This window comes from Dermacentor andersoni, chromosome 1 (genome assembly GCF_023375885.2).
Source record: "Dermacentor andersoni chromosome 1, qqDerAnde1_hic_scaffold, whole genome shotgun sequence".
NCBI classification, from domain to species: Eukaryota; Metazoa; Arthropoda; class Arachnida; order Ixodida; family Ixodidae; genus Dermacentor; species Dermacentor andersoni.
In genome coordinates, this window is record NC_092814.1 from 226,402,747 (window position 1) to 226,423,844 (window position 21,098).

The following is a 21,098-nucleotide window of genomic DNA, read 5'->3' on the forward strand; positions in this document are numbered from 1 at the left end:
TAGTCAAGATTAATTAACCAACTTCAGAACCAACGAAGTTAGGCAAAAATTTCCATTTAGAAAATTGTAGAGCGGTTTGCAATATGTCTGATTAAACAGTTTCTAACTTTCTGTCTACTAAGTATTAGTGTTTTTCCGCTTGCTGCAGATGCCCGCAAAGTAAAGATACCACATGACATGCCTGCTTGCGCACCGTGATTACAGCTCCCACAAAAGTTCTGTGTACAAATGAACATAGCATTTAGCCGTGTGTGCTGCCGCTGTATCTGTTTATCGCTATCATGAACCACCGTGAGGGAAGCACATCATCGTCATCATCATCATCATAAGCCTATTTATGTCCACTGCAGGACGAAGACCTCTCCCTGCGATCTCCAATTACCCTGTCCTGCGCCAACCAATTCCAACTAGCACCCGCAAATTTCCTAATTTCGTCGCACCATCTAGTCTTCTGCCGTCCTCTACTGCGCTTCTCTTCTCTTGGTACCCATTCTGTCACCCTAATGGTCCAACGGTTATCTAATCTGCGCATTACATGACCTGCCCAGCTCCATTTTTTCCTCTTGATGTCAATTAGAATATTGTCTATACCCGTTTGCTCTTTGATCCAAAACGCTCTCTTTCTGTCTCTTAAAGTTATGCCTAGCATTCTTCGTTCCATCGCTCTATGCGCGGTCCTTAACTTGTTCTCAAGCTTCTTTGTCAGTCTCCGAGTCTCTGCGCCGTGTGTCAGCACCGGTAAAATGCACTGATTGTATACTTTCCTTTTCAATGATAATGGTAAGCTCCCAGTCAGGAGCTCACAATGTTTGCTGTATGCAATCCAACCCATTTTTATTCTTCTGTGGATTTCCTTCTCATGGTCAGGGTTCCCTATGATTAGTTGACCTAGATAAACATACTCCTCCACAGACTCTAGAGGCCGACTTGCGATCTTGAACTCTTGTTCCCTTGCCAGATTATTTATCATTATCTTTGTCTTCTGCATATTAATCTTCAGCCCCACTCTTACACTCTTCCTGTTAAGGTCTTCAATCATTTGTTGTAACTCGTCCACCGTGTTGTTGAATAGAACAATGTCATAGGCAACCTTAATAAGAGGTACAAAATGAAGGTTGTACAGGTCTACGCCCCTACATCCAGTCATGATGACCAGGAAGTCGAAAGCTTCTATGAAGACGTGGAATCGGCGATGGGTAGAGTGAAAACAAAATACACTATACTAATGGGCGACTTTAATGCCAAGGTAGGCAAGAAGCAGGCTGGAGACAAAGCAGTGGGGGAATATGGCATAGGCACTAGGAATAGCAGGGGAGAGTTATTAGTAGAGTTTGCAGAAGAGAATAATATGCGGATAATGAATACCTTCTTCCGCAAGAGGGATAGCCGAAAGTGGACGTGGAGGAGCCCGAACGGAGAGACTAGAAATGAAATAGACTTTATTCTCTGCGCTAACCCTGGCATCATACAAGATGTGGACGTGCTCAGCAAGGTGCGCTGCAGTGACCATAGGATGGTAAGAACTCGAATTAGCCTAGACCTGAGGAGGGAATGGAAGAAACTGGTACATAAGAAGCCGATCAATGAGTTAGCAGTAAGAGGGAAAATAGAGGAATTCCAGATCAAGCTACAGAACAGGTATTCGGCTTTAACTCAGGAAGAGGACCTTAGTGTTGAAGCATTGAACGACAATCTTGTGGGCATCATTAAGGAGTGTGCAATGGAAGTCGGTGGTAACTCCGTTAGGCAGGATACCAGTAAACTATCGCAGGAGACGAAAGATCTGATCAAGAAACGCCAATGTATGAAAGCCTCTAACCCTACAGCTAGAATAGAACTGGCACAACTTTCGAAGTTAATCAACAAGCGTAAGACAGCTGACATAAGGAAGTATAATATGGATAGAATTGAACATGCTCTCAGGAATGGAGGAAGCCTAAAAGCAGTGAAGAAGAAACTAGTAATTGGCAAGAATCAGATGTATGCGTTAAGAGACAAAGCCGGCAATATCATTACTAATATGGATGAGATAGTTCAAGTGGCTGAGGAGTTCTATAGAGATTTATACAACACCAGTGGCACCCACGACGATAATGGAAGAGAAAATAGTCTAGAGGAATTCGAAATCCCACAAGTAACGCCGGAAGAAGTAAAGAAAGCCTTGGGAGATATGCAAAGGGGGAAGGCAGCTGGGGAGGACCAGGTAACAGCAGATTTGTTGAAGGATGGTGGGCAGATTGTTCTAGAGAAACTGGCCACCCTGCATACGCAATGCCTCATGACCTCGAGCGTACCGGAATCTTGGAAGAACGCTAACATAATCCTAATCCATAAGAAAGGGCACGCAAAAGACTTGAAAAATTATAGACCGATCAGCTTACTGTCAGTTGCCTACAAACTATTTACTAAGGTAATCGCAAATAGAATCAAGAAAACCTTAGACTTCTGTCAAGCAAAGGACCAGGCAGGATTCCGTAAAGGCTACTCAACAATAGACCATATTCACACTATCAATCAGGTGATAGAAAAATGTGCAGAATATAACCAACCCTTATATATAGCTTTCATTGATTACGAGAAAGCGTTTGATTCTGTCGAAACCTCAGCAGTCATGGAGGCATTACGGAATCAGGGTGTAGACGAGCCATATGTAAAAATACTGAAAGATATCTATAGCGGCTCCACAGCCACCGTAGTCCTCCATAAAGAAAGCAATAAAATCCCTATAAAGAAAGGCGTCAGGCAGGGAGATACGATCTCTCCAATGCTATTCACAGCGTGTTTACAGGAGGTATTCAGAGACCTGGATTGGGAAGAATTGGGGCTAAAAGTTAATGGAGAATACCTTAGTAACTTGCGATTCGCTGATGATATTGCCTTGCTTAGTAACTCAGGGGACCAATTGCAATGCATGCTCACTGACCTGGAGAGGCAAAGCAGAAGAGTGGGTCTGAAAATTAATCTACAGAAAACTAAAGTAATGTTTAACAGTCTCGGAAGAGAACAGCAGTTTACGATAGGTAGCGAGGCACTGGAAGTGGTAAGGGAATACATCTACTTAGGGCAGGCAGTGACCACGGATCCGGATCATGAGACTGAAATAACCAGAAGAATAAGAATGGGCTGGGGTGCGTTTGGCAGGCATTCTCAAATCATGAACAGCAGGTTGCCACTATCCCTCAAGAGGAAAGTGTATAACAGCTGTGTCTTACCAGTACTCACCTACGGGGCAGAAACCTGGAGGCTTACGAAAAGGGTTCTACTCAAATTGAGGACGACGCAACGAGCTATGGAAAGAAGAATGATGGGTGTAACGTTAAGGGATAAGAAAAGAGCAGATTGGGTGAGGGAACAAACGCGAGTTAATGACATCTTAGTTGAAATCAAGAAAAAGAAATGGGCATGGGCAGGACATGTAATGAGGAGGGAAGATAACCGATGGTCATTAAGGGTTACGGACTGGATTCCAAGGGAAGGGAAGTGTAGCAGGGGGCGGCAGAAAGTTAGGTGGGCAGATGAGATTAAGAAGTTTGCAGGTACAACATGGCCACAATTAGTACATGACCGGGGCTGTTGGAGAAGTATGGGAGAGGCCTTTGCCCTGCAGTGGGCGTAACCAGGCTAATGATGATGATGGTGATGATGATGATAGGCAAACCGAAGGTTGCTGAGGTATTCGCTGTCGATCCTTGCTCCTAAACGTTCCAAGCACGCAGTGAATAGCATTGGAGAGATTGTGTCTCCTTGTCTGACCCCTGTCTTTATAGGTATCTTCCTACTTTTCTTGTGTAGAATTAAGGTGGCTGTGGAATCTCTGTAGATATTTTCCACAATATTTACGTAAGCAGTCTGTACTCCTTAATTACGCAGTGCCTCTATGGCTGCTGGTATCTCTACTGAATCAAATGCTATCTTGTAATCTATGAAAGCCATATAGAGAGGCTTATTGTACTCTGCGGATTTCTCGATAACCTGATTAATGACATGGATGTGATCCATTGTAGAGTAACCTTTCCTGAAACCAGCCTGCTCCCTGGCGCACATTGCTTGCATAAATAGCGCAGCCAACACCTGCGCCACTGCCCTGTCGCCTTTTAGGTGGCAATGCACCCTGCTAGATGCTATGTTTATTTGTATGCGGAACGCTTGGGAGCGCTGCATTCACGATGTGCAAGCGAGCATGTCACGTGGTTTTTTTTGTTGTTGTTGTTGTTGTTGTTTTTCTTGGGCATCTGCAGTAAGCGGAAAAACGCGAATACCTAATAGATAGAAACTTAGAAACTGTTGAATCGGACATATTGCAAACCGTTCATAACTTTCTAATTAGAATTTTTTACCTGAGCTTTGTTGCTTGAGAAGCCCTGCACAAGGCCAAGTGAAGAAGTACTTGATTTGACAACAAAGGCTTGAAATCCCCCACAGACTGATATGCTTAAAATATTGTCTGGCTTTCCACTAGACGGAGCTGTCTACAGTGGCACAGCTTTCTTATGGGAACTGTCACAGTGCTACAACACTTTTAAAATGGATGTGCACTTGGAAGCGTGCACTAGGAAGGAGCAGTGGTCGCAGTAATTCAAGGGTTGGATGCACGTGATGAAAAGCCTTCAAATAACCTCAGAGTATGTTATCTATATAGCGGTTCCTATGTGTCATTCCTCACAGTGTATTAGTGGCACAAAAAATTACAATGCGGACAGTCAAGTATGATTGACTGACCTGACAGATGCACCTTGCTCTGAGTGTGCTCAGTCTTTGACAGTGTGGTACATGCTACCGGAAGTGAACGCTTGTGCATGTAACAAGGAAAGAAATTGAAGTACACTCCTATTAGGCGTAAAAGTTAAAGAATAAAAGCAAACTTGTTCTGCTTAGCAGAGGATTCAATATTTGGCTCACTTTTTAATGACCTGAAATACTTCAAAAAGTTCACCAACAATTACAGTACTCTCTGATGCAAAATTTGCACGTAGGTCTATATGTGTTTTCATTTCGCTGTATATTGGCTGGTGCGAACAATCTGTCTTGTGCGGCATTCCAAATAGAGTGAAGTGTGGCGCATCTGCCTGGCTAATTGGGCAATCACGAGAGGCCGCACATGGGTGACGCATGGGTGCGAATCACAGCAGCCGCCGCAGACAGACCTCCTCTCATGCAGCGCTTTGTTTCCATGCAAATGATGTGTGCTACTCCGGCGCCATATCGTAGCCATCGTCACCGCACAGCCCTTCTTGCGCGGCACTATGCTTTCTTTCTCATGCTTTTGTTCCACCTATGACGAGAGCGGCCCTTCGTCCCGGAGGAGTCGTGCCACCAGTGTCAGTGGCGACAACACCCAAGGGAGCGTCGAACACACGCTGGTACTGCAGGCTGACCTCAGCAGCAGACGCCGCGGACGAGCATAGCCCTCCTCATCTCGCAGCACCCTGGCCCCCACCTCGGAAGTGCAGATGAGATCGCCCAAGCAGCTGTGGATGCCAAAGGCGCCGGCAACTCAGCACATGTGCAGGCCATCTCCCCTCCGCTCCTCCTCCACTTTCCACCTCATGGTTCTGCTGCACCCTCCTCCTGTGCTTTCCTCCTCCTTTCTTAACTATGGCCTTTCTTTTCATCTACCGCTGTGCTCCATGTTTGCTTTCATTCTTCGTGGCGCCCGTTCGCTCGGTTACGCTGCCGACGCTCACTGCAGGAACGGGCTATTAAGAGCTGCGCTCTAAAACATGTTTAAAAATGAAAACACATGACGATATCTGGCAGCCTTGTACGACAAATAATAATTGTTAATTTATTGTTATGAACCTCCCACATCACTTCTTTGAACTTTGTGGAAAAGATTGTTTGGATTGAATTATTCTTACCATTGCGGTCCCTTTCCATGTAACAGACAATGCAACAGCACGTCGGGATTACTAGCTGCCATCTGGTGTGAAAAATTATTGGTGCATCCATCCTTTGGAGATGATTGGCGACGTTGATGCAATGAGCAATTTTTCTTATGATAGGTGTATAATTGGAGACGTGTCTTATATGTTATACTGATTATTATGTTGATTATTGTATCTTCATGCCATATCCCCATGCCATCTGGTAATCACAGAACCTCGAGTGGCAATCTCGCCGCTAACCACAATGCCGAATGATACCATCGCACAGTTTCTTTTGTAATTACTGCACCCCGGTTGAAACTCCATAGCAGCCCCTACTATCGTTAGTATCCTGGCTGCAACTTGATTACAATGACTATCTGTCAAGCAGCCACCCTTGATGTGGAGTGGTCTATTGTGGAGGGGGCACTATCACTTTGATATGTTTAATGCCACATACCCCTTGTGTCACCTAGGCACATCCATTCTGGGGTAATGGCCAGGAATGGGCGCATACCATTATCACATAGGCGGTGCCAAAGTGGCGCATACCCAGTGACCAAAGTTGTCTACTTGGCCAGACAGCAGCCAGCGGCAAGTTGTCTGTTTGGGCACATACAACAGTGGCCCATGTTGTCTGCTCGGCAAGAAAGCACCCAGCACATATTAGTGACCAAAGCTAGTAGACAGCTTGGGTCAGTGGGTGAAAGAGCTTAGATACAGAGAGACCAACTGGAAAATAGGTAAAATTCCCAAAGAATGCTGATCACACCAAAATCCTACTCAGTAAAAACACTGATGTTAGAACTGCTCCTGCCGTCTATGTTGTTCAAGGAAAAACACCCTTTGATGGCCTCTTTTTGTTACGAACCCTTCAGAAAGTGTTCGAGATATCCATGATGAGGTGAGCCTGTCATAAGCCAAACAGTAGCAGTCACTTGTAACGGGGTGAGGCCATCCAGATTCCTGAAGCAGTTAAAAGATGGTTCTATTTTGCAAAGTGTGCAATGTAGTTGAAACGAGACATTAAAGTGTACAGGGTCTTGTTAATATTGTAAGGAAGATGACGAACGTGCGCGCAGTCAGCAGCATCGGCAGCATCAAGCGCGCAGCAGAAGCTCGAGCTCGGGGACTGTGCTCGGTGCATCGTAGAACCGGCGGTCGCTGCGAACCCGAATAAACCTCCTTTATAAGTGGTGGAGCCGTGCGGGGTAACGTTCCACTCTACCATCCTGGAACTCCGTTCTCGGACGCTACCCTCTGCCATGCCGGACGCCGACCAGCAGACTCTTCCATCGCCACCCGTCCCTTGCGCTGGCACCGTTCGCCAGCGGGAGCCTCCCATCTTCAGCGGAACCGACGGCAACGACGTTGAAGAGTGGCTGTCGTCCTACGAACGGGTGAGCGTTCACAACAAATGGAATGACTCGGACAAGCTGGCTTACGTCTCATTCTACCTCGCGGGCGTGGCCAGTCTCTGGTTCAGAAATTATGAAAGGGATATACGAACGTGGTCAGCGCTCAAGACGTCCATTACAGAAGTATTTGACCGACGCGCCGTCAGGAAACTCCGAGCCGAGCAGCGTTTGCGTACACGCGCACAGGACACGGGTGAGACATTCACCAGCTATATAGATGTTCTCGATTTGTGCAGGCGCGTGAACGCTGCCATGACGGAAGCGGAAAAAATCAAGCACATCATGAAGGGAATCGACGATGACGCGTTCCAAATGCTTCTGGCCAAGGACCCGCGCACTGTTGGCGACGTCATCAGCTTGTGCCAGAGCTATGATGAATTGCGTAAGCAGCGAGCTCTGACAAGGCGACATCCCACACCAAATGCGGCATCACTCTGCAGCCTTACCACCAGCCCAGAACAAGCCTCCCTGATAACGCAAATCAAGGATTTCGTCCACGAAGAAGTCGCACGACAGCTATCTCTGGTGTCCGTCACTCAGGAGTCTGCCAGCACTTTGCCGTCTCATATCCGTAACGTGATCCATGAAGAGGTCGCGGAAGCGCTGCCGGCTGTTCACCAGCAGGATGTCGTGACTACACCAGTCACTTATGCTACGGTTGCTGCAATGGCACCTCGCAGTGTGCCCGTGCGTCGCTTCCAGCAGCCTGTGCACCACCCTCCCCCTCCCGTCCCCCGGACCACCACTGCCGTCGCTAACCCGTGGCGTACGCCGGACAATCGCCCTATATGCTTCGCATGTAGGTGTCCCGGTCATGTCGCAAGGTTCTGCCGCCGCCGATCGCAGGCATTCGACGATGATCGCCGAGCGCCCTATGTGCCGCCTGATGCAAATGCGCCTTACGAACCCTTCGGACCATCACCAGCTCGCTCCCCGATTGATCGTTGTCCTCGCTTCGAACACCTCCGGTCACCCTCCCCACGTCATCGATCGCTTTCCCCTATGCGTCGACGACCCGTCTCTAACGAAGAGGGAAACTAGACGACGCAGTTCCTGAGGCAAGAACTGCGCAAGTGTCGACATGCCGAAGTCCTCCTCCTTTACCTGCCAATGTCATTGATGTGTTTATCGAAGATGTCGCTACAGTCGCCTTAGTCGATACCGGTGCCGCTATTTCAGTTATGGATGCCAGGTTTTGCCGTTCGCTTCGCAAAGTGACGACGTCTCTGTCTGGATTGTCGCTCCGAACGGCGAGTGCTCAACCCATTCGCCCTACCGCTGCTTGTACTGCCCGTGTGATCATACAGGACGTTTTGTACACGATTGAATTCATAGTTCTTTCATCGTGCTCCCACGGCGTTATTCTAGGATGGGATTTTCTCTCACGCCACAATGCCATCATCAATTGCGCTCGGGCTGAGATTGAACTTTTCCACCTTGGTGACCTGGCCTCGGTCGATGCTCATCCTGCCGCTAAAATTGTCATGACAGAAGACACCTGTATCCCCCCGTGCTCGTCAGCATTCATACCAGTCTTCTGTACTACCATATCCGATGGGACGGTCTTCTTCATGCCCTCTCATCACTTTGTTACCCGAAAAGCGCTTCCTTTGCCCTTTGCAGCTCTTGACCTTGCCGCCGGTGTGAGCACGATGCCCATTTACAATCATCTTTCATCGCCGCTATCACTGCTCCGCCGCGAATGCCTTGGTTACGTCGAGTCGGTCGATTCCACACGAATTGTCTCCGTCCTCGACGAAGTGTCTTCTACTGTTGCCCATGAACTGAGTGCACTCTCCGTACCAGACTCAACATCGACTGGTGTGTTCAGCCCATTCATCGCCGAAGATCTGATGCCTTCGCAGCGATCTCAACTTGTCGCAATCCTTCAGCACTTCCGCCTTTCTTTCGACGTTGCGCAAACCTCCCTTGGCCGTGCATCGACAGTCAAGCATTATATCGACACTGGCACTCACTCACCCCTGCGACAAAGACCATATCGCGTGTCCGCTACGGAACATCGCGTCATTGCAGACCAGGTCGATGACATGCTCCGTCGAGGCGTCATTCAACCTTCCCAAAGCCCATGGGCCTCTCCCGTGGTCCTCGTCACAAAGAAAGACGGTTCCATCCACTTCTGTGTTGACTTTCGAAGGTTGAACAAGATCACGCTGAAGGACGTCTACCCATTACCACGCATCGATGATGCTCTGGACTGTTTGCAGGGAGCCGAGTTCTTTTCTTCGCTGGATTTGCGGTCAGGCTACTGGCAGGTTCCGATGGCAGAGGCCGATCGCCCGAAAACTGCCTTTGTTACACCAGACGGCTTGTATGAATTCACCGTCATGCCTTTCGGACTTTGCAACGCGCCTGCTACATTCGAAAGAATGATGGATAATGTGCTACGTGGCCTCAAATGGAAAATATGTCTGCTATCTTGACGACATTGTAGTGTTCGCCCCTGATTTCCCAACCCACCTGCTCCGCCTCCAGCACATACTCACTTGCTTGACCAACGCCGGGTTGCAACTTAACTTGAAGAAGTGTCGATTTGCTGTTTGTCAGCTAACAATTTTAGGCCATGTCGTCTCAAAGGAGGGCATTCGCCCGGATCCCGAGAAGCTACGTGCTGTTACTGCGTTCCCAAAACCTGCTACTATGAAAGAGCTACGCAGTTTTATCGGCCTCTGCTCTTACTTCCGGCGATTCGTTCGAAACTTTGCGTCAATTATATCGCCTCTCACGCAGCTCCTTGGTGGCGCCCGAGATATCTCATCATGGTCTCCAGAGTGTGACGACGCCTTCACAACCTTGCGCCGTCTTCTCACGACGCCACCCATTCTTCGCCATTTTGACCCACAAGCGCCAACCGAAATCCATGCCGATGCAAGCGGTGTAGGCCTTGGCGTTGTGTTGGCACAGCGTTAACCTGGCCACCCAGAATACGTCGTCGCATACGCGAGTCGCACGTTAACCAAGGCGAAGACCAATTACAGCGTTACCGAAAAGGAGTGTTTGGCCATTGTGTGGGCGCTTGGCAAGTTTCGCCCATATTTATATGGCCGATCTTTTGACGTAGTGACCGACCACCACGCACTATGTTGGCTGTCGACGCTCAAAGATCCATCGGGCCGCCTTGCCCGCTGGACATTGCGAATCCAAGAATACGACATCCGCGTGGTGTATCATTCCGGGCGAAAGCACTCCGACGCTGACGCACTATCCCGATCACCGCTTCCCCCGAAGGCCAGTCACGACTCCCCCTGCGAGTGCACATTATCCTCTCTGGAAGTTGACACTATCGCTGCTGCACAGCGTAATGATCCCTGGACTGCATCTCTGCTCGACCTTCTCTCGGATACGTCGAAAGTTGCAGCGTCACGCACGCTTCGGCGCCAAGTGCCTCATCTTGCGATTCGCGACCAGCTACTATATCGACGCAACTATGCCCCAGAGGGACGCACCTGGTTACTCGTCATTCCGCGAATCTTGCGATCAGAGCTCTGCTCCTCGTTCCACGTCGACCCTCAGTGTGGCCATGCGGGAGTCTTCAAGACCTACGAAAGACTTCGACACCGCTATTACTGGCGCGGAATGTATAATTTCGTTCGAAAGTTCGTCCGCTCTTGTCATGAGTGCCAACGCCGGAAAGCGCCACCGCACAACTCCGCCGGTGAACTCCAGCCTTTACAATGCCCATCCCGACCCTTTGATCGCGTGGGCATAGATCTCTACGGCCCACTTCCGTTGACTCCTGCCGCCAACAGGTGGATAATCGTTGCGGTAGACCACTTAACCCGTTATTCGGAGACTGCTGCTCTACCAAATGCTACAGCGCAGGAGGTCGCCAATTTCCTACTTCGCCGATTTCTCCTTCGTCATGGAGGTCCACGTGAACTTTTAAGCGATAGAGGCCGCGCCTTCTTATCTGAAGTCATCGAACAACTGCTTGCTGAATGCGCTATTGTTCATCGTAAATGCACTGCTTATCACCCACAGACTAACGGTACCACGGAACGCTTTAATCGAACTCTTGGTGACATGCTCGCCATGTATGTCTCACCTGATCACTCTAATTGGGACCTAGTTCTTCCGTTTGTCACCTACGCCTACAACACCACGACTCAGGCCACTACCGGATTCTCACCCTTTTACCTTCTTTACGGCCGTCATCCTTCACACACCATCGACACCATTCTGCCCTACCGGCCGTACCCATCCGAATGCCTGCCGATCTCGGAAGCCGCCAGACAAGCAGAAGAATGTCGGCAGCTTGCCCGCCGATTCACCTCGGACGACCAGCACCGCTAAAAAGCCGTTCACGATGCCCAGAACTCGACTCCCACTTTTCTCCCGGGCGCTCTCGTCTGGTTGTTAGTGCCACACCGCACGCCTGGGCTCGCTTCAAAGCTCCTTCCGAAGTACGACGGTCCATACTGCGTTCTCGAGAGAACATCAACCGTTAATTACCTGGTTGAGCCGCTAACGCCGCCGTCCGACATGCGACGTCATAACCGCGAAGTCATTCACGTTCAGCGTCTCAAGCCGTATCACAATTCTACCGTCCTTCCAGAAAACTAAGTCGCCAGCATGGCTCCTTTATTTCCGCGAGGCCATTGTAAGGAAGATGACGAACGTGCGCGCAGTCAGCAGCATCGGCAGCATCAAGCGCGCAGCAGAAGCTCGAGCTCGGGGACTGTGCTTGGTGCATCGTAGAACCGGCGGTCGCTGCGAACCTGAATAAACCTCCTTTATAATATGAATGAATACGCAGAGCTAATGCCACTGTATTAGGTATTCCTGACCTTCTTTTGCAATCAATTTTGTTCAGTTGAAAGGTAGCTAAAGAAGTAAAAACATAAAACATAATTTTCATATCAAGCAAATGTCAGCAAAATTTGCGACTCTTTGCTTGACATGAAATCTGTATCTGTATGCTTTTCCTTGTGCTCTAAATTTTAGTCATGTTTTAGTGTTTGTGTGTCCATTCTATTCATAATACTATTTTGGCATTCCTTACTCTTTTACCTAAATTAAGAATTATGCCAACTAATGACCTCTATGAAAGATCTTGCATTACTCTGTAATGCCTTGATTTGTTTCATCATCATCAGCAGCAGCCTATTTTATGTTCACTGGAGGACGAAAGCCTCTCCCTGCGATCTCCAATTACCCCTGTCCTGCGCCAACCGATTCCAACTAGCACCCGCGAATTTCCTGATTTCATCGCACCACTTAGTCTTCTGCCGTCCCCTACTGCGCTTCCCTTCTCTTGGTACCCATTCTGTAACCCAAATGGTCCAACGGTTATCTAACCTGCGCATTACATGACCTGCCCAGCTCCATTTTTTTCTCTTAATGTCAATTAGAATATCGGCTATACCCGTTTGCTCTCTGATCCAAACCGCTCTCTTTCTGTCTCTTAACGTTATACCTAGCATTATTCGTTCCATCGCTCTTTGCGCGGTCCTTCACTTATTCTCAAGCTTGTTTGTCAGTCTCCAAGTCTGTGCCCCATATGTCAGCACCGGTAAAATGCACTCATTGTTCACCTTCCTTTTCAATGATAATGGTGAGCTTCCAGTCAGGGGCTGACAATGTCTGCCATATATGATCCAACATATTTTTATTCTTCTATGAATTTCCTCCTCATGATCAGGGTTCCTGTGATTAAGTGACCTAAGTAAACGTACTCCTTCACAGACCCTAGAGGCTGACTGGCGATTCTGAACTCTTGTTCCCTTGCCCCGTTATTCATCAATATCTTTGTCTTCTGCATATTAATCTTCAACCCCACTTTTGCACTTTCTCTGTTAAGGCCCTCAGTCATTTGTTGTAACTGGTCTGCAGTGTTGCTGAATAGAACAATGTCATCGGCAAACCGAAGGTTGCTGAGGTATTCGCCATCGATCCTTACTCCTAAGCCTTCCCAGTTTAATAGCTTGAATACTTCCAAGCATGCAGTGAATAGCATTGGAGAGATTGTGTCTCCTTGTCCGACCCCTTTCTTTATAGGTGTCTTCCTACTTTTCTTTTGTAGAATTAAGGTAGCTGTGGAATCTCTGTAGATATTTTCCAAGATAATTACGTTAGTGAACTGTGTTCCTTGATTATGTAATGCCTCTATGACTGCTGGTATCTCTACTGAATCAAATGCCGTTTCGTAATCTATGAAAATAATATAGAGAGGCTGATTGTACTCTGCGGATTTCTCGATTACCTCATTAATGATGTGAATGTGATCCATTGTTGAGTATCCCTTCCTGAAGCCAGTCTGTTCCCTTGGTTGACTTAAGTCCAGTGTTGCCCTTATTCTATTGGAGATTATCTTGGGGAATATTTTATGTAATACTGGGAGTAAGCTAATCGGCCTGTAATTTTTCAATTCTTTAACGTCTCCCTTTTTGTGGATTAGTATAATGTTTGCATTCTTCCAGTCTTCTGGGACCCTGCAGTCGATAGACACTTCGTATAGAGAGCCGCCAGTTTTCCAAGCATTATGTCTCCTCCATATTTGATTAAATCGACTGTTATTCCATCTTCTCCTGCCGCTCTTCCCCGTTTCATGTCTTGCAAGGCCCTTCTGTCCTCATTGCTAGTTATAGGAGGAGTTTCTGTATCGTGTTCATTACTGTTTCAAATGGAGTTATCCTGAGTCCTCTGGGTACTGTACAGGTCAGTATAGAGTTCCTCTACTGCTTTTGCTATACCTTCGAGATTGCTGATGATATTACCCTGCTTATCTTTCAGTGCGTACATCTTGGTTTGTCCTATGCCAAGTTTCCTTCTCACTGACTGCTCTATTTTTTATTGCTTCTTCAGTCTTTCTCACATTATAATTTCGAATATAACTTATTTTTGTTTCTTGATCAGTTTTGACAGTTCCACGAATTCTCTTATCTCTTGAGTTGGACACTTTCATTCTTTGTCATTTCTTTATTAGGTCCTTTGTTACTTAGGAGAGCTTGCCTACTGGTTGCCTTGGTGCCTTGCCTCCCACTTCAGTTGCTGTCTCTCAAGCCAGCCTAGTTACGGTTTCATTCATTACCTCTATGTCATCTTCATCTCTCTGTTCTAAGGCTGCATATTTGTTTACAAGTACCAGCCTGAATTTGTCTGCCTTTACCCTTACTGCCTCTAGGTTGACCTGTTTTTTCTTGACCAATTTTACTCTTTCTCTCTTCAAATTGAGGTGAATCCTAGCCCTCACTAACCTATGATCACTGCACTTTACCCTACCTATCACTTCTACATGCTGTACTAAGCTGGAATTGGCAGAAAGTATGAAATCAATTTAATTGTTTAACCATTAGGGCTTTTCCTGGTCCACTTTCTGTTGCAACGCTTCCTGAAAAAGTTCTCCATTATTCCCAGCTTATTCCTTTCTGCGAATTCTACCAGCATCTCTCCTCTAGCGTTTCTAGAGTCGACGCTGGAGTTGCCAATTGCTTGTTCGCCAGCCTGTTTTTCCCCACTTTTGCATTGAAGTCGCCCATTACTACAGTATACTGAGTTTGCGCTTTTCTCATCGCTAATTCAAGATCTTCATAAGACTGATCTACTTTATCATCATTGTGACTGGATGTTGGGGCATAGGCTTGTACTACCTTTAATCTATACCTCTTATTAAGTTTGATTACACCTACTGCTACCCTCTCATTAATGCTGTAGAATTTGTCAGTGTTGCCTGCTATGTCCTTATGGATTAGGAATCCTACCCCGCATTGCTTCTTATCTGGGAGACCTCTATAGCAGAGGACATGGCCATTAGTCAGCACTGTATAAACCTCACCACTTCTTCTAATCTCGCTAAGGCCAGTGATATCCCAAACAATATCTGATAGTTTATGATAGTTTTGTTTATGCTCGTGCATATGTTTTATTAATGAATCATGTTATGGTGAGTGCTGTGAAGCTTTATTTCAGCAAACCATGTGACTTTATGTTGATAATTGTTTATTTTATTTTGGCAAATGTGCATTTCATATTGTCTTCACATGTAGAAACCTTTGGGCCTCCTATTTTAGTCAAGCCTGCAGCAAGTATGATCTGCAACACATCTAGTCAAGGAAACAGCAAAACTAAAGCTGTGAATTTCTTTCAGAGACAACCCAAATGAAAGGCTAGGCTATGGTAAAGGAGGAATCAGGGACATTATGAAACACAAGTAAGTTTGGCAGCCTTGCTTTTGGCCACCTGGTCACAGTGCATATTTTTTTAAAGTGCCAGCACTTTAATTTTAGCATACAAATATAATATTTCCTAACAGTGTCACATTGTTTCAAACTAAAAGCTAATGCAGTAATGTAAATTTATTCATCTGATGAATTAAGTAATGTAGACATTGGTGTGACCTCTATCATGTGTTGAATGGCACATAGCAGGTTTCTTTTTCCTTTCCAGGTGGTTTGATGGATTCAATTGGGAAGGCCTCCATACCAGAACATTGAAGCCACCTATAATTCCACAGGTATGTGGACATTTGCTTCCTAACTTAATATGTGTTTGTAATTTTTCTCACGCAGACTCAACTTGAAATGATGAACCAACATTTTGTTCCTGTGACCTAATACATACAGAGAATACATATTTTTTTCAAGCAAAGCTTTCTTTACCTGCCACCTCACAACAGTGTACTGACAGAGGTGAAGGGTTGTGTTTGTGGGGTGGCACCCATCAGAGGTCTGCCAATCAAACAATAAACCACAAATAAAACCTGTACATATAATGTCGGTTGATAGGTATCTCTGAAGCCCGCATACCTCTTAATGGAATAGTACATAATATTGAACAGATCCTTTGAATTTCTTAGATTTCTTATATTTGGCCTGCCACATTCTTGGACCACTGGGTATGTGCCCACACTTGGCCATTCACGCAGATGTGTGTGGGCCACTTTCACACAAGGTGATCGGAAGCTTTACATGTGTGTATTTACATGTGTCATACTTCTCTCTGCGTACACCTCTCTTCACTATTGTTCCCTCAACAAACATCATGTCGTGAGGAGAGACATTCCCTTTGTCACATTGTGGCATCAACATTTCATGGACTGCATCTGCATGAACTGGTGTTTGCATTTCAGCATAGCTTGTGAACAATGTAATGCATAAACATGAACATTGCATGACATTAAAGTTTGGCCTGTGTGGTGCATAAATAACATTGTATAATATTGCACATCACATAGGATGAAAACAAACACAGTTGTAGCCATTGTATTAATTTGTGTGGCATTTAATGAGCCGCTTCGTGAAAGCTTTGCTTCACATAGATTCAAACATGTGCATTAGATCTGCACTTTCTTTTTGTATTTTGTAAAAAGTCACTTTCTAGAGAATTCCTTCTATAAACAAAAACAAATAATGAGTGTTTTCTGTGCTGTGCTCTAAATACTTGTGTAATCCACAACACAAGTCCTTGTCAAAGTTGAATGGTACAACGTTGAGTCACCTATATTTCTTAACAGGTGCGGCATATGACAGACACGAGCAACTTTGACCGATACCCACCAGACACGGATGGTCCGCCGCCTGATGACATGACAGGGTGGGATGCCAACTTCTGAAACTTAAGACAGAAAGGACTCAGTTTTTCAAACCTTGTGTGTTTTTGCAAATGGACTCTTTCTTGCCAACCGCCGGAACATTCAAGCGGGCCAGTCACTACAGCCTCCAGTGCTCTTCGCCCGTTGTCCTCCTTCGGAACCCGGTAAAATATGTGACCTACTTTCGGACAGAAACACAAGAGTGGTGCGTGCAGCTGCCGAATGATTGTGGTCCCCAGTGAAAAACACCCCATTAAGAAGAGTGTCCTTCCCTACCGGGCACCTCACGACGTGTCACAAGAAGGGCCCTGACTCTAGTCTTTGATGATCGTGTCCAAAGACTGCGTCTTGTCTTTGCATCTGGCTGTGGAAGTTGATGCGTCGTGCTGAGGTGCTGTTGCGCCAGCTCCTCTGGCTTCGTTTGCAACCACATTGTGACAAGTGTCAGTGAAGTGTGGCACTGCTGCACAGCGGTCATGAAATGAAATGGCCGATCTTGGGGCTTGTTACACTGGTTGAATGGGTAGTTGTGTTTGGAAGGCCAGTAGTAGAAGCTCTCACTGCTGGTCATTCTAGCTGTAGAAGGTATACAGATGCAGCTATATTGGCAATTTAGACCACATGTTGGTAGCAGTAGCTGCATTGACTACAACTAGCAGTTCATGATCACACAGATCTGTTGTATGCGCAAAACGTTCACCAGCATTCTACTTTTGCGATTTGTCCTGAAAGTGAAAATATGGAGTCATTTGTGAGAAAACTGGCAACATTGTTTCTGAAACCTAAATTGCTTGCTTTTCAAATAGTCCCATGGTTTTAACTTAGTTTTCATCATTCTATTTCACTATCACTTCTTGTGCAGTGGGACTCACACCTGCAATGAAGACATATTGTCTTTGCCAGTACAAAATGAGTAACCTTAGAACTTTAGGGAGACTAGTGTTTGAACGGCATGCTGTTAAGCCATGTCTTGTTGGTGGCATGCATGGTTTTGGTTTAAACTCATTGTTTTGATTTTACATTTTTAAATACTGACTGCCTGTTTGCATGAAACTGCAGCTCCTCATTGTGCTAATCGATGAATTGGGGCAGAGAGATGGTGCATATGGCAAAGTGCTTTTTTTTTCTTTTTTATTTGTATGGCAAGGCAAAATGTGACTATCGTGAAAGGTTCAGCTGAAGCAGAAGTGAAAAGCGCAAAGGAAAAGAGCCAAATTTAAATATATTGTTTCACAGCTTCTGAATAGTGGTTTAGATGGTTGCTCTATAAGTGCTACTGCATACTATGCCAAAAATTTGATAATTTTTTGGCCCGAATAGCTTGCTTGTTTCATGAAGTGTTGAGAATAGCTTTTCTGTACTCTACTATGCAATAAGCTGCCTGTCTGTTATTGTGCTTCTCCTGTTATATGTTGACAGTACCTTAGAACTTAAATGCTATTCTTTTGTTGGTCTTGTTAGTAAGAATGCAGATGTTACAAGCTGTATGGCTTCTATGACTTTGGCATTATTCAGTCTAATCAGCCTGCATTTGAATAGTGAGTGCCTCAGAATGTTGAGAATGTGCCACAAAGCTAATGTTTCCACTTATGTAATCACCACAACTGTGCCTCTTGGAATCCCACTATACAAATGTTATGATTGTTTTCATACTTAGTAGCTCACTGCACATAGCAAAAGTTGTGTCTGGTTCAAAGTTTACTGGTTTAAAATGAATATGGAGTCACTTTGACAACAGCTTTCTTAACTGCATGTGATGTGGACAGTATTGAAAGGCAAGGAGGTTTAGGCAAAAAGAGACTTATATGCAGACTACCTTCCAAGTTGTGCTTCTACTTCTAAAGAATCATTGATTACAACGTGGAGGCTGCATTTTTGGCAGATTTGGCGGATTTTGGCGGAAATCAGATGTAACCTGCTCAGCTGGCACATTAAAACTTATATGTGGAGAGCATAATGGAAACGGAAATATATGAGAAGTCCAGTAAGGGAATGGGCTGAGTGTCTTTGATGAGACTTTAAAATCGGAAACATCTTACATGTGCATTGCAATACAAGGTGTGCAACACAATCACTGTGTTTATGGCTTCTTGTTAGTTCGTGTTATCAATGCAGTACTTTTTTAATGAATTATGCACACAGTCAGTAATGATACCAGACAACTTGTCTTTACATGTAGAATAGTCAAAATAATCTGTGCTTAATGTGTGAATTACGCAATGCAGTTCATCATACTTCTGCTGGCATAATGTGCCAGCATAAGGCAGTGCATTATGTATGGATCATTAAGTATTCTTTAAATGGCTACTTTCATAAAAGATTAAGTTGACCTTATCAAAAATGTTTTAATATTGACTCTGCACCACTGCTTTGAGGTATATGTGGTCGATAAAGACTGGGCTTGAAGGGCAGTGAAAGGTGTTGCTGTTTCTCTATGTAATGTTATTTTTACACCGGCTTGCTCAAGTTTTCAAACACAAAAGTAAACATATCCATCTGTGGAGCCTTTGCCATTTGTTTTTCAACATCTTCGTGCCAAAAGCAAAGATTTAGCCTTTGACTATAGTAAAAAACTCCTTTGCAACGATGATTGAGTGAAGAACATGCTATGCATTGTCTATCAACTGCAAACTTTTGTCCACGTGATTAGTGGTGCCTGAATGCATCAGCCATATGTTTTTTCTGTTCTTTGTTTTTTTTTTTCACTTTACAGTGAATGCAATAATTGCTGCATGTAAGCAAGGTAGTTAATGTTTATATATAAAAATACCAAGCTTTATCTCAGTTTTAGCGCAATATTAAGCTTTATCGTTTTGTTGTTGTACAGAGCAGTGCTTTTTTGTGCCTGTTATAACTAGCACACCCTTTATAGGCTTAAAAAATTATTTTTTTCTATTCATGTTCTTGACGTGCATATTAGCAAAATGGGCTTAGTGTGGCTGCTGTATCCTTCATAGCAGCGACATTAAGCACTTTGTCTGAATAATGGCATTGTTAGGGGCACACCAATGCCTCATAGATAATAATAGGCCTGGAAGCTTTAATCTATCACGTCATGCTGGTGGGCTGATGTTTTCTATGCAAAGCACCCAGTGAAGAGGACGTAACTGTGATAAAAGTGTCACTGCTCTTGCCAGTAAGCCCTTTTGAACATGTGGATCATCAGCCTGCCGGCGTGATGTCATGGTTCTATTTCTGCTTTTAGAGCGTCATCTATCCTGGACATACTGAAAACAAATCAGGCACATGGCCTCCTCCTGTTTAAATGTTACTAGCCATCTTGTAAATTGCCCTATTTTTCCCTCTCCCAAGGGCAAGACACAGCTAACTGCTGCAAAAGCCCACATCCCTTAATATATTTCTGGCTGAACCACTCTTAGCAGGCACAAGTCTGCTGCAGCGCTTGACACTCTCTTTTTTTTCTTCTTCTTCTGTCTAGCTTACGACATGCTATTTAAAGTTTCCTTCCAGCTCACTTTTTTTTTCTCTTTTTCGTCTTCTTTTTTTCAGTGATAGTGAAAAAGAGACGAAATCTCAAAGAACTTGCGAATTGATGAATTAAAGTTGTGCTGTTCTGTACATTTATAGAAGAGCATGTCTTAAATGTGGAGGCCATTCAATAAGTGTGCGACCATGTTTCTTTTTTTCTATGGCTAGCTTGACTTTCAGGAAAGCTGTGAAATAATCTTGACGGAACATGTGCCAGAAGAACCGGTGTAATGTGCAAGCGTTTTATGTGGCACCAACTTAGGAGGAAAATAAAGGATTCATATTTTGCTGCCAGGCTGGCCAACTTGTTTTTCTTCATGTGAATGTGCACACCAAGGGCAGCATAGGGGAACTTGTACTTACTAGTTGAATTAAAGAAATGATAAATTAATGGTAATGAAAGTGGATGAAAAAGCAACTTGCCGCAGGTGGGTAACGATCCCACGTTTTCATATTGCGCGTGCGATGATTGCACGCGTAATGCGAAGACTTAAAACTGATGCCATGCGCCCGTGTGCCTACGATCCTAGACGCGTTGACGGCACAGCGTGGCTACATCATCATCATCATAAAAAGTTTATTGTAAGACTGAGGAGCTTGGAGCACACAGACTCCCGGGCCCCCGCACGACCCCACTGCACTCAAGAGTTTATGTTGCTTCGCTCCATAACGCTGGCAGCCCGATCAGTAGCCATGGTCTGCACGACCGGGTCTCCAGAGCGCAGCAAGGTCTCCCAGTCCTCCCAGGTCTTCAGGTGCTCGAGGCTTCAGGGGAGAATC

General features: G+C 45.4%; 1 protein-coding gene across 5 annotated transcripts in view; it reads left to right on the plus strand.

The window, feature by feature from the left end:
• for (cGMP-dependent protein kinase for) overlaps positions 1-20,612 on the plus strand; it is a 210,965-nt gene extending 190,353 nt beyond the window's left edge. For all 5 annotated transcript variants that reach the window (XM_050195801.3, XM_050195799.3, XM_055063274.1 and 2 more), the window contains exons 16-18: positions 15,387-15,449; positions 15,686-15,752; positions 16,752-20,612. In XM_050195801.3, the coding sequence (XP_050051758.1) occupies positions 15,387-15,449; positions 15,686-15,752; positions 16,752-16,850 (229 nt within the window). In that variant the 3' untranslated portion in view covers positions 16,851-20,612. The remainder of the gene's footprint in view (positions 1-15,386; positions 15,450-15,685; positions 15,753-16,751) is intronic.
• Positions 20,613-21,098: the final 486 nt, after the last annotated feature.